The sequence below is a fragment of the Sinocyclocheilus grahami genome, unplaced genomic scaffold, assembly GCF_001515645.1.
Source record: "Sinocyclocheilus grahami isolate Dianchi unplaced genomic scaffold, SAMN03320097.WGS_v1.1 scaffold122.1, whole genome shotgun sequence".
NCBI classification, from domain to species: Eukaryota; Metazoa; Chordata; class Actinopteri; order Cypriniformes; family Cyprinidae; genus Sinocyclocheilus; species Sinocyclocheilus grahami.
In genome coordinates this window covers 185,807-200,088 of record NW_015505301.1, presented here as the reverse complement: position 1 = coordinate 200,088, position 14,282 = coordinate 185,807, and the positions used below count along the sequence as shown (strand labels likewise).

Here is a 14,282-nt window from a genome sequence, read left to right as displayed (position 1 = left end):
CCCAATTTTGCTCTAGTGCTGCCGCGTGAGGTGTTGGATTCATTGGATTCCGCAGTCTGACCGGCTTTGCGGTGCGTCTTCAAGAGCATCAACATTATCTTTAGTGGACGGACATATGACGAACAGTTCCGTGTGCTGCCGCATCATGTTGACATAACTCTGCTGAAGAACTGAAATTAATGAATGGCCGGAGAGGAGCGATGATATGAATTAACTCTTTGATGTGGGGGGAAGCAGGAAAGGGGTTTTGTACTGCATATACTGGCGAGGAAACACGGGAATGAGGCTTTAAACACGTTTCTTGACGCTGTGAGTTTTCTTGTTGAAGTTGGCTTTGCTCAACCATGGAAAAATGAATTGGAATGGATATTCTGATAAGTGTTCCTTAGAGATGGTTGGAAGATTTTCCAACATTTCCCCTTTATGAATCTTTTCGTGATGACTCTGGAAAGGTGGAGCGATCAGGAAAAGCTAATGACGGACGGACCTATTAATCCATCAAGAGCACCAGAGGGGTTTGGAAACGTTTGGATGGAAATGTTTGCACCTTTTTCTGGTTTTATACGGAACTACTAATGCATAGTTGTGGATCTCTGCTGGAATCTCAATTGTCAGTATAGTGGAATGAATTCAGGGCTGTTGACATATTCGCTGTGATTTTTGCTTCTTTTTTCCCCCGCAAATATCCATTTTTTCTTCTGAAAGTATTTCGATCTAAATGGAATTAGTTGAGAAAGCCCTTTGTGAAAGGAATAGACATGGTACATGGGAACAGGTTCCTTCACGGTGAGTCCAGCTGCCAGTTAACTTCACTCTCTTCTCTCTGTTTTATTTTACGCATGAGGTCTATCTGCATTTATCGGTCTGTCTTGCTTTATTCCTTTAGGAACTTTGTGTGTTATTGTAAACTGATTGAAATAGTTGCATTTAATTTATTTTGAGTGATTTGCAACTGCAGATGCATCATGACAGGATAGCATATATTTTCCCAGTTGTGTTGTTTTTTTGCTGGAAAATACAGCTTAAGTCTGGTTTCTAGCTGGTCTTAATGATCATTAGCTGGTGTAGATTGGTTATTAATTGGTCCAAGATGGTGATTTGGTGGTCCTCAAGCTGGCAAACCATCATGGACCAGCAAAACACCATCAACAAGCTGGTTAGGCTGGTTTTTAATGGTAGCTGGTTTCTAGCTGGCCTAAGATGGTCATTACAAGCTAGTAATTAGCTAGTTCAAGTTGGTAGAGCGTCTTGGAACAGCAGAAAAGCCAACTGGTCGTATCAGTTTAAGATGGTTTGTAGCTAGACAACCAGCCAGTGACCAGCTAGGACCAACTAAACCAGCTACCATATTTCAAAACAGCTACCATCTTAAGCTGAATTCTTCTTTTTCTCCAAACTTGCAGTACATCCACAGCAAATCAAACCGTTTGGAAAGTAAATGCAAAATAAAGACTAAAATAAATAAATGCACTTTGGTTTTTCATTTGCATTAATTGTGTGCACTGCATTAAAAACAAATACAAATAATAAAAACATTTCTATTTTACTATTTACTATTTCAGATTGATTTTCAGCCATTCCTAAAGTGCATTTTCAAATATACGTTTTGCAATTTAGTCCAGCATGAATATAGGAATTGTACCCTTCGGTCCAACTGTATGTTCATAATGAATCCACATGATTCTATGCTGTTTTGATCTTAAATCTTTTGTTGCAGTTGTTGCAGGTCTTCTCATGCTTGGGTTGTCTGGGGCAACAAAGAAGGAAGCAGGTAATGATGTTTTGTCACAGAATACCCACCCACTCTCCATCTCCATGTTTCCTGGCAATCTCTGACATTTGACTGCTCTCTCTCTCTCTCTCAGTGAAAAACAATTCAGGAGTGCAGCCGGCAGGGCAGTGTGGAACCTGGGTGAAAGAACCAGAGGGAGGCCTCTTCACCTCACCCAATTACCCAAACAAATATCCTCCAGAGCGAGAATGCATCTACATCATTGAAGGTAAAAAAAATACCTTGTCCGAATAGTAAATGCAACACACAAACAAATCTGTCATGTGACTCTTGGATGGTGGGGGTTGTTTTGAATTGTTCAGCAGCGCAGTGGCACTCAGAGTGAAAGATGCAGGAGCAATCAGTTGATTGTTAATCCTATGCAGCACCATTATGATGCTAATAAACACTAGTGTTTAATTTGCATTCATAACAGAAGGCTCTATAGATCAACAATCTCTCAAGATCTGAACGTTAATTTGATTAACGCAATTAGATTTCCACAAAAGTGGGTAAAAATGGGGTTGTCTTTCAATCGCATCTGTTGGACTGCTAGCATGCTGTGCTGTTGTAAGCTAATAATCAAATTGAACTAAGAAGCTAGTAGTCATTTTCTTGCAATTAGATGGTTTATATGTGATACTCTCTTTGCCGTCCTAATACGATTTCAAACGGTGCTGGTTAGATTACTTCAAATTAAAATAAATAATTTTAAAATAACAATCAAAATAAAACACTAAAAAGATTTAGTGCATTTTAATGTTTTTGACAAAAGACAAAAGCCTTCCAAAACCATAGTACACTATTATTACTATTATAATAAATACATGGTTAAAAAACCCACTGAGTAATAATTAAAATAAAAATAATGCTCATTGGTAGTTTATGCAATGTTGACATTTTGAGAAAGTTTGTGTGAATATGTGTTTATGTAGTCAATAATAAAATAACTAGTCTGATTATTTAAAATGTAATCTTTGGAATCTGATTACGTAATCAAGATTACATGTAAACAGTCACTACACAGCACTGATTACAAATAGTATGCGATATATAAGTTATTTCATTCTTCCTTACAAAATTGTAGTGATTTTGGGTGATTTTCATGTTACAGTAGAAATAAATGTCCAATAATTTCTTTGTATATTAATAATGACTAACATACCCAACCCAATCTTGTGGTGAATCGTAACTATTATACGAGGTGGAGATTTTCATATGAATGTGATTCATACAGAAATGCACCGTTTTTAAGAAGAAAATTAATAAACAAAAAAAACTTAATCGCAAAGGTCCATCCCTAAATCTAACCAGATTGGCCACCAGTTCACCTACCAAACTGTAGTTACGAATTGCCATGAGAGTGTGTTGGACATATGACATCATCCATCATAAATTACAGATGTCAGTCTTGATTTATTTTTATTTTCTCCTTTGCAGCTCCCCCGAGACAATGCATTGATCTTTTCTTTGATGAAAAGTATTCAATAGAGCCTTCATGGGAATGTAAATTTGACCATATTGAAGTCCGGGACGGACCCTTTGGCTTTTCTCCAATAATTGGACGCTACTGTGGCCAGCAGAACCCTCCATATATCAGATCGAGCGGCCGTTACCTATGGATAAAATTTGTTGCGGATGGTGAATTGGAAGCGATGGGATTTTCTGCAAGCTACAATTTCACAGCAGGTACATACAGTTTAATGCTCCCTTTATGCAGTGTCAGGAACATTTACGATTGTGACAGACTGATTAATTATTAAACCAGCGAGTTTTTGGCTTTCCCTGATGGTCTTTTAGAGTTCTGGAACCGGTTTTCACTCACTAACCTCAGGGCATTGTTATCCTGTGCATGTCGACTTGAATTCCTGATGCAATCAGTAACTACTCTACAAAATCCATGCTGCTGATTCATATAGCGATTATTGTCGGTCCATGTTGGTTCTGTCAATGATCCTAATCTGCAGTTGAGCGTATTAGTCATATTTAATTGCAGTAATAAAGAGCCTGTGTGTTCTAATTCGTCAAAAACCTCTTAAATTGTTTACCTTAAGTCTTAGTACCACAATGAATGCCTGGACCTGATTTAGATGATAAAGGTTGCCAGTAAGACACTAAGTGGTAACAACAACATCATTCCACATATAATTGATTTCAATTCCCCGTAAGGAATCCTTAGAAAATATGTAGCACATTGTGCAACGGTTGTTTTTATCAGACGTCTCATTCTTCACTGCTTTCTACTCATCTGACTTGATTTAAAATTGAATCTCTGAAGTGAGTCTGAACGGCAAGTAATACTGTACCTGAGTTCAAGTGAGAGATGTTTGCGTAAATGGTGTGCAAATGGAGCAGTGATAGATATTGTGTGAAGAATGCCAAAATAATATTTGAATAAAGCTGCAGCTAAAGTTGTAAATGCAGAACATTTTCACAGAGTGGTCGAGCTTTAAGGGCCTTGCAGATGAATTGCACAGCTGTGGCACTGGGTGCAAGAAAAAGTAGCACACAATTGAAGGCAGCACTGATTTAGAGTCGCACTGTATCTGAGAAATGAGTTATGAGCCGAGGCTTTTTTTTTTCATCCTATTGTGAGTCAGGATGAAATTCTTTCGCCAAGTTTGGAGAAACTGTTCAGCATGAATGGATTCAGACTCTCGCTTCACAACTTGCCAGGGAAGAAACACAGCTTCCTCTAGTCTTGATAAGGAATATCAGTGGCATATAATTTACATAATTAAGGAGATAAAAGTCCCTGAATTCACTTCCCTTGATGTTCCCCCAAAAAAAGTGGAGAGCGCATCTGCTGTGCTGTAGCCAGTGGTAACACATGCTAATACAGAAGGTACAACAGATGAATGAAATGGAATGGATGTGGAAGGCCAGAAATTGCATGTATTCATCTTCCTTGGTCTTTTTCACATTTTATCGCTACAGAAAAGAACATTACTGTATTTAACTGAAAATGTATGCTGCTTATTATCACAAAACGGCCACTCAATCAAAGATGTGCCGGTCTGCAGAGTGAGAGCGGAGGAATTTAGTCTATGTTCATCATGCTGGGGCTCTGGGCGGCACAAGTTCTGAAATTTCCTGCATAAGACCTCATTAACACTGCACTTGCTTGCTTCATATCAAATCAAATAGATCAAGTGCAACTGAATTACAGTTCTGATCTCGAAACGTTTTATTTTAGAGCGGAGCAATGTGATCAATGTCAAATAGTTGTGAAAACAAGTCACTGAATAAAAGGTTTGGAAACAGTGAATCATTGTTTAAAAAAATACTATAATACCAAAATGTTTTCATGACATTCACAGTGTGGAAACTTTAGTATGACCAGTGAAGTCAATTCCTGAGCTAATGACTCTTATGAGCTGTTTTTTAATGAATCAGAAACACACAGCATGACCGGCGAAGTCCAGTTGTCGAGCGAATGCTTTTTGTGTTCTGTTTAGTTTACTTGAAAAGTCAAGCGATTGACTTTTATATGAGCTGGTTAGTGGATCACAAACATACTGCGTGACTAGTGAAGTCCATGTCTTTAGGGAATGAATCTTATGAGCTGATGCTCTATAATGGATCAGAAACAGACAGCATGTCTAGGGTAGTCTGATTCTTGAATAAATGACTCTTATGAGCTGATTATTTTTAGTGAATCAAAAACATAAGGCTTTACCTGTGTATTATGACTGATCTGACTCACTTACTGAACAGCTGGACAAATGTCGTCTTGTCCAACTCCATAAAACAATGTTGTTCTTATATGAACAGTTCACCCAAAATAAAAATCCAGACATTATTTACCCAGTCTGGTGTTGTTCTAGTGCCATATGACTGACTTTCATTTAAAGAGAAATAAAAAAAATGTCCTGCTCGCACTCATCCATATAATGGTACTGAATAGCAACCAGCTTCAAACTTTAAATATTAAGAGGCAAAAGTATCACAGAATGATTCCATATCTACCATATGTTTCATTTTAATTAATCCTGATTTCTCAAAATTATGCGCTTGTATGCTTTTCCTTGATGAGCCAGAGTGAACTGCTGCACTAATATAGTGCAAAGTCAGAACAATGGCCAAATTCAGGATATTCGCTAAATAATCATTTAAATTTTGGTTTGTTTTTCACCAAACCTTATCATAAGCCTTTAGAACACTTGCAAAATGTGGCACAAGTTGCATGGGATCATTCTGTGTTACTTTTACATCTCTTTCCTTAAAGTTTGAAGCTGGTCACTACAGAATACTGCAGTGATATTTTTTTGTAGGCCAGCCTGCATCACCCTGGTTCCCTTGTCAAAATCCCAAAAGGGTTTTCCATTGGCTTTTAGATTATTGCTGAAAATATGCTCTGTGACCAACAAAAATGTATGATTCATACACAATTTGTTCATCATGATAGTGTTCACAAATGAGCACAACTTTTATGAATTCTGAAATCTAAATATAATTGCCAGAAGTAAAAAGTTTAAACCTCTGTCATCTCTTTCAGCCTTTATTAAAAAAAAAATTAAAAAAAACTTTCACCTGAAAATTTGAATAGTTTGCAAGGGCACAAATATAAATGCAGCAAGGCTGTAAAAGTAGACTGTTAGGCAAGTTTTTGTGTTTGGTGTGATGAAATGTAATGACCCCGACAACATCTACAGTCTAATTTAGCCACTCGTTAACAACCACCTTTTTCCAGACACATAAAAGCTTAAAAAAGTCATGAGTGTGGTGTTACTAATGTATCTAATGTTGTAGAATAAAATATAAAAATATCTTGAGCTTGTTTTAACCACAGACTTTATTTCAGCCATTTAACTAAAAACCCATTAAAACAAACCATCGACTTCTGGACGATGGAATTGGAAGTTCCAAAATACTAGCTTGCTTCCAGGTAGGCCTACAAAAATATGTAATTCTAGCAGCGCACTATATGGATGAGTGGCAGCAGATTATTTTTTTTCTCCTTTTGTGATCTGTAAAAGAAAGCATTAGAAGAACACCAGAGTGAGTAAATAATGACTGAATTGTAATTTTGGGGTGAACTACCCCTTTAAGACTTCTCAAAAGAATCGTTCGTGTTACCAGACTCGTTTTGAAGAATCCAAAACCTAAATTGCTCACAATTCCCATCCCAAGTTGAATGTAATAAAATCTTTAAAAAGTAATTGAAAATTATGTAACGAACATAGATTTTACAGTTATCCTCAAATTGAAAGCGTTTAATTGGAATTTGTCTTTGTGACTCTCTAAAATAAGGAAAATTAAATATCCAGAAGTTGTGGGAATGCTATAAACCGCTGTAAATCTTGAACCTGGGCCACATGCATCCAAGCATAGGTAGGATATTCGAACATCGTGTGGTTTTAATGCTTGAGTTTCCCAATTTGGTTCTAAAGTAATTAAAGGTGTTTTCACTCAAGGTTAGTTTCATCTGAAATTGCAGATGCATGGCATAATCCGTTGCCGAAGCCAAACTTTGGATGGCTCAGTGATAGAAAAGTAGAATGATGTGCACACAGTGTGTAATTACTTCCTGATATCGTGTGAAAATAAAAATGGTTGTGCAGTCACTCTCAGCATTCAGATGCAATTATCATGCAGACGCTGTATGAGTTCATTCCAATAGTCAGATCTTGCTGTCTGTAGACAGACTTCCTCCCACTACCCTACTATATCTAACTGGATTAAGAAGTAAAAGCAGGACACTCAATGTTTTAAGCTTCACTGTGAACAGAGACTTTGTGACTATCATTTGTCCCTTTCCTCCGCCCTCCTTCCCTCTGTCCATATGTCCTTCTCTCCTTCTCACTATCTAGAAAAATCTCACGCTCATTCTCCTGAGTCTCACTTCCTTGTCTCCTGGGCTTGACTGACCTTATTACCCCACCTCCTCTTTTCTAAGAGATAAAGCTGTGTTACCAGACAAGATCTTGCTGGGTTAAATAACAGGGAGAGCTGCTCCCCTCATGTGTCTTTCCCCAGGCCACTGGCTGTTTGAAGCCTTTGTCCCAGCTGTAAACAGACGCAGCAGTAATAAGAAAAACAAGATGGACTAAAAAGCATTTCAGGGACCGCTTTCTTGATCCAGTGGCCATTTAATAACCTTGTTTGGGGAAGCCTCATGTGGCCTTTTCCTCTTTTCATTTTCAATAGGTTTGTCGAAAGCAGGGAAAAGAAAGAGGAAGCTGAATGCAGGAGCTGAGAGCGGTCCCTAAGATCCAAGCATTGAAACGCAGTCAGGGCCAATTAAGAAATATAGTTCTGTGCCTTCTTGTGTTTTATGTTTTTTTTTGCTGTCACAAAATAGTGTGGCCAGCCAGGTGAAATGATGGATATTAAAGAAATAAAAAATTCTGTGATCAATCACTGTCATGTCATTCAAACTTGTATGACTTTATATGTTTTGAGAAACACAAAATTTAGAATTGTTTTTGTACATACAGTAAAAGTGGGTTTATAGAAAATAAAGTCATACCAATGTTGTTATTGTTAACTAAGCCTAAAACTATTAAAATATATTTTTAACCAAAATAAAGCTGAAATAATGTAAAATATATCATAACAAATTAAATGAAAAGTTGAAATGTTGCTGTGGCAACTAACTGAAAATAAGTTCAAAATGAAGAACTAAAATTTAAATAAAAAATAAATTCAAGCTAAATATATAAAAATAATAAAAATGGCAAAAGTACATAAAAATTACTAAAACGAAAATAAAATCTGAAAATATAAAAACGGTTCATTCAGAATATGAATAAATGCTCCAATAGTTTATAAATAATAAATAACACACGTTTGTCCATACAATAAATTTCAGTGGTCACCAACTGTTTGTTTTCCAACATTCTTCAACATATCTTCTTTTGTGTTCTGCAAAAGAAAGTTATATAGGTTTGGAATTATGTGAAGGTGAACCATACCTTTAAACAGAGAGATATCTTGAGGGTTAAGAAGGAGCAGGTTGGTCTTTAATACTTGGACAAAGCTTTTGGTTTGGAATGGAGGGGCTGCAACACCAAAAAGCTGTTTTAGATTAGGGCTTTGTTCAAATTGAGTGTTAACACCCTTTTTCCAAGAGATTGGTGGAGATTTGGCCTTCTGTATATCCACCATTATCAGTGCATAAAACCCTGGATTTAACACAAATTATGATTGCAGATCCCGGTCATCATTATCGCCGCTGCTCTAATAAGACTCGACTGCCCTGCGGCTGAAGTGGCTTGATTTCCACTGCACTAAGGCGTTGCACAAACACAGAAGTCATAAACAGCTAGTTTTAACTTCCAAAGAGCAACTGTTGACAGATATAGGGTCAAATACGAGACCATTAATTAACAAGTCTCACTACCATCACGGAAGATGCTAGTTCTTTGTGAAAGGAAAATAAAAACTGTGCAATACTGATATAATATGACATACATTTATTCCAGCAACTACGAAGTGTGTGATCATTGTCAATTTTTAGCTACATATGGGAAGAAATGTGTGTTTAAAAGTTATTTATAAATGTGTTGTATTACACATTAGGGGAAGTCGTGGCCTAATGGTTAGAGAGTCGGACTCGTAACCCAAAGGTTGTGGCGACTGAGGTGCCCTTGAGCAAGGCACTGAACCCCCAACTGCTCCCCGGGCGCCGCAGCATAAATGGCTGCCCACTGCTCCGGGTGTGTGTTCACGGTGTGTGTGTGTTCACTGCTGTGTGTGTGCACTTTGGATGGGATAAATGCAGAGCACTAATTCCGAGTATGGGTCACCATACTTGGCCAAATGTCACGTCACTTTCACTTTCACATTTAATGATATGTATGTAGGTTATTGAACAATGTATAGTGGTGGGGATTTTTCAGGGACTCAGTGAGGTTATACTGGTATGCCAATAGGTGGCAACAAGTGTTTTTATGAGTGAATAATTTATTAATTCATAATTGTTCAACCCAGTGATTAATTCAAGACCAAAACAAACATTTGTGTTTATTAGTGAGTCATTGAATTACTTACTCAACCAATTTTTCAAAAACTTGATTCAATCAGGATCAAAACAAGCATGTGTCTTGATGAATAAAGCCCTATTCGGATGGGACTAGTTTTACAGGGGGTCGCTAGAGAAATTTGTGTTCCACAAACGTACTTAACGATTTTAATCCCGTCCGAATCTGCCCCGTCTGTGTTTTTCTCACACAACCTCTGTAATAATTCCAGAGCAAATTACCTACCTTTTTCAGCAAACTCAGTGATCCTCTGAGAAAACTAATCTCATCTGAATGCGAATGTCTGTGATTGCAGATGATATTTTTTTCACAACTCGTTTCCTTGTTTGTTTTGGCAAACGTGAACTACTGTAGATGCTCTTACTACTGCACATATTTTTGATTTGTTTGCCTCCCGGCAAAGAAATAAAAAAATAACAATAATAAAATCAAGAGCCAGATCAAGTAAACTGTTAAGACTGGCTACTGTAATATCACCGTCAGTTAATATTAACGTTACTTCACCTTAATTTCTGCACTCAGTTACATAATGTTTTACTTACATATGTACCTTTATGAAAATTAAACATGGTTTTACTACAAATAAAAAAATTCAATAGTTAAACTAAAGTAACCACACATCAACCATGGTTTTGCTATACTATCCATATAGCTTCACCATGGTATTTGTCGTAAAACTTTGGTTATACTATCAATGACAATACACAATGCACGCATGACTATACTCAATGCACGCATACAGAGTGTGTGATCTCTGCAATGCCCAGATGTCCAAAACAGACCCTCCCACCTCTGTAATAAACACTGAGATGTTAGTCCCGTCCGAATTGGTACATGAAAATCGCAGACGTCAGGTGATAAGAATCGAAATTCAAACATAGTTTAGAAAACTAGTCCCGTCCGAATAGGGCTAAAAGTCATTGAACAACTCAGCTATTTGTTCAAAAATAAAATGATGCTGTTGTGTGTTGCACTGAGATGCAACAATGGTTTTGCCTTTGTTTGGAATTGTTTTTTGTGGACAGAATAAAATTAGGCACAGCTGAGTTAAGGCCTGCTCAAAATTCTGTTTAAAGACATAGTGTTGCATAAAATCCAGACTAAATTAAGCCTGACCTGACCCACAAAAACCCACTTTTTGCTGTGTAAATGCATTTATACCACCTCTGAGCAGCATTAAACAGTCTGTGTAAAGACACCTAAATGCCACTTCAGAAGCACTTCTGTGCTGTCATTTACAGAGTAAATTTGGCATAAAATTACTCAGTATTAATGGTCCCATATTGTCAAAACTGAAATTTCCTGGCTTTTATCACAATAACTGAGGTCTAGGGGCTATTTAACTACCATATAAGTTTCAAAACAGTAAAATGCACACAGCCTGCATAAAGTAGCTGTGATTTTTCACGAACTGTTGTGACTTCCGTAAAAAGTTGATGTCAGAACTACACAATCACCGCCTTCAGTCACCACCCCGAGCACCGTCCACAGTACCACTCTCCTTCTGCCAAACCCCCAGACAACATCGCGTCCATGCTATTGCTGAGCAACGACAACACGGAAACATGTGGAAAGGTTAACTTTAACCACGAAACCAGATCGGCCGACCTGTAACATTACACTCTCACTCAAAGGATGGACGATCTGACAGGATTGTTACTATGAGGTGGATCACATCTAACGTGTATAGTAAAGACAAACTCACCGTGTCTATCTAGTCATGATGAAGATGTATATACATTCTAATTTCAGCAGGCAACAATTTTTACAGCTACATTATTGTTCAAGCCACAATTAATCACAACAATGTATATACAATTACAAATTATTATATATAAATCGTCAGTTTGTTTTACATACATGCACACAACACAGCTGTCGTCGGTTTTTTGTCTGACAGTGGCAGCAGATATGTGATCAAATTTCTAATTTGAGGCTGTATTACATCGATTCTGGTACCCAACATCACAACAAGATGATATTTTAAGCTCCTTATGTAGGCGAATCTGCACTGGTTTGAATGGGCCACCTCCAGTTTCCACTTTGTTTTTCCACTTGTTTTGCTGCCTCCAGCTAGCGCTGTGACGTCGGCTGACCCTAGTTACCTGTGGTTGGCCTGGCCGTGCGTCACTCAGAACACAACAGGCCAATCAGAAGAGAGGCTCATGAATATTAATTAGGCAGGCTGTAAAATATATGTAAAAATATATTGAGATGGTTTTTGGTACTTATACTGCAAATATATATTCTTAAGGACATCAAAACCTAAAATAAAACTCCAGAAAGGTGTACAATATGTGACCTTTAACTTCTTGTTTATTGAACTGTTGAATAAAAGTCATGCAGTTGGTCTGAAACCAACAGTTTGTTGACATTACATTAAACCAAAGAAAATGATATTTTTCGTGTTATGACCTTTGTTATACAAGTGTCTTTCTCTCTGCATTTGAATCTCTCATATGGTTGTATTTACTATGCTGTGCATGTTGTTGTATACTTACTCAAATAGTATTAACATTCACAGCACTCGTAACTGAATGCGTCTTGGTCATAACAAATAATATTCAACTCTATTTGCACATGTAGAGGATGTAGCAAAACCAGAAATAAGTAATCCCAAGTGCAATAATTCTGATAAGGCCGTGATGTACTGGAGATATTTAATCTTCTAATTTGTGGACTCGAGATCATATTGAATTTAAATCATTCTAACGACATCTGAGATTAGAAAAGGGAGCTGGATATATGGCCCCTCTGTGCACAAGAACCTAGCTATATTATTGAGGCGTGATGGATTCAAACCGAAAAATTGAAAATTGAACTCAAGGAATGAACTTTCGGGACATTCAGGTGGCCACATTTCACCACCGCCTACCTGATTTTCTCAGGGTTGATAAAGTCTAGGGATTGAGAAGTCCTCTGTGCAATCGACATTTCAGGCTCTGGAAGGTTGCATAGATTTACTGAAGTCCTTGAAATGGCAAAATTTCATCTGGAGGCACAATAATCAGTCATTATTATTTCAAGAAGGTTCATGTCCTCCCATCTAATAATGTTGAGGGAAGGGACTGGTAATTAGTATAGAAACTAAACAAATGAAGGCAGAGTAACAAATTGATGTGGATTTTGCATCACTGGTAGTAGATGAAGGAAGGTAAACAAAATATCAGTTCTAACTGTGATTGCACAAGCATTTTTTGCTTGATTCAATTGGACAATCCAATGTAAATTAACAGTAGCATCCTAGAATTGAAAGGAGTCAAATGCTTTTTCTGCAATGCCTAGAATATGTGAATCGCACACTTTAACATGGCAGCATTTATTAGCCATTATGATGTCTTGGAAGCTTGGGGTGGAAAATTGCATGCTTTGTGTTTCGCTTCAGATGTTACAATGAGGAAAAATCAGAGAGAGGCGCACGTAATGCTGCTCCCTTCAGAAAATGGATTCTGCTCTGGGTGGTTGAGTATACGGAATAAAAAAAATGTGGGTTTCCTCTGTGAAAGAACTTAAAGTCAGCACAGCATACATTTCATCTGAGGAGTGCAAACACAGTGAGAAATCTGAATGAGAAAAACTTGTAGATGAATTAATGTATCTTTGAAAACATCACCCTGAACATATCCTCCATTTCAAAGGAAGTTGTTGAACAATAAAAAGCACTTTGGCTGTGCTTTGATGATCTTGGCCTGCTCATGTGTGCATATGAATATGTATAAATTGATTCTAAAATATTTTAAAATACATTTCATTGATACAATGACTTGGATACAGCTCTCCTACAGAGTAAAAAAAAATACTAGTTTAATCTCTACTTTAAAATGTTTAATTCAAAGTTTGATTCAATGTGTTACCTGACATTTCTTTGTAATTATTTGTGAAATTAACTAGCAAGTTTTGATTTCTTTTTCAGTGTATGATGAGTATGTTTTTAAATTCTGAATAAAATTTTTTTTATGCTTTTGGGGGGAAAAATTATTAATTATTAAAGTAAACATAAATGTCAGGGTGATACATATGTGCTGATATAACAAAAAAAATAAAAGAAAATAATTAAAAGAAAATCTAAAAACTTACTTTGCCATTATATTTGATTATATTTTCTTAGGAAAAAAATGTATATAATATAAAATTTATATATATATATACAGTATCTCACAGAAGTGAGTACACCCCTCACATTTTTGTAAATATTTTATTATATCTTTTCATGTGACAACACTGAAGAAATGACACTTTGCTACAATGTAAAGTAGTGAGTGTACAGCTTGTATGACAGTGTAAATTTGCTGTCCCCTCAAAATAACTCAACACACAGCCATTAATGTCTAAACCGCTGGCCACAAAAGTGAGTACAAATGTCCAAAAAAATGTCCAAATTGGGCCCAAAGTGTCAATATTTTGTGTGCCCACCATTATTTTCCAGCACTGCCTTAACCCTCTTGGGCATTAAGTTCACCAGAGCTTCACAGGTTGCCACTGGAGTCCTCTTCCACTCCATGACGACATCACGGAGCTGGTGGATG

The 14,282-nt window shown here is 37.0% G+C and overlaps 1 protein-coding gene across 1 annotated transcript in view; it reads left to right on the top strand.

The window, feature by feature from the left end:
* The first annotated feature begins 60 nt into the window (after positions 1-60).
* LOC107589957 (neuropilin and tolloid-like protein 1) overlaps positions 61-14,282 on the top strand; it is a 98,521-nt gene continuing 84,299 nt past the window's right edge. The window contains exons 1-4 of the mRNA XM_016278549.1: positions 61-786; positions 1,718-1,771; positions 1,866-2,000; positions 3,212-3,460. Coding sequence (XP_016134035.1) covers positions 759-786; positions 1,718-1,771; positions 1,866-2,000; positions 3,212-3,460 — 466 coding nt within the window. The 5' untranslated portion in view covers positions 61-758. The remainder of the gene's footprint in view (positions 787-1,717; positions 1,772-1,865; positions 2,001-3,211; positions 3,461-14,282) is intronic.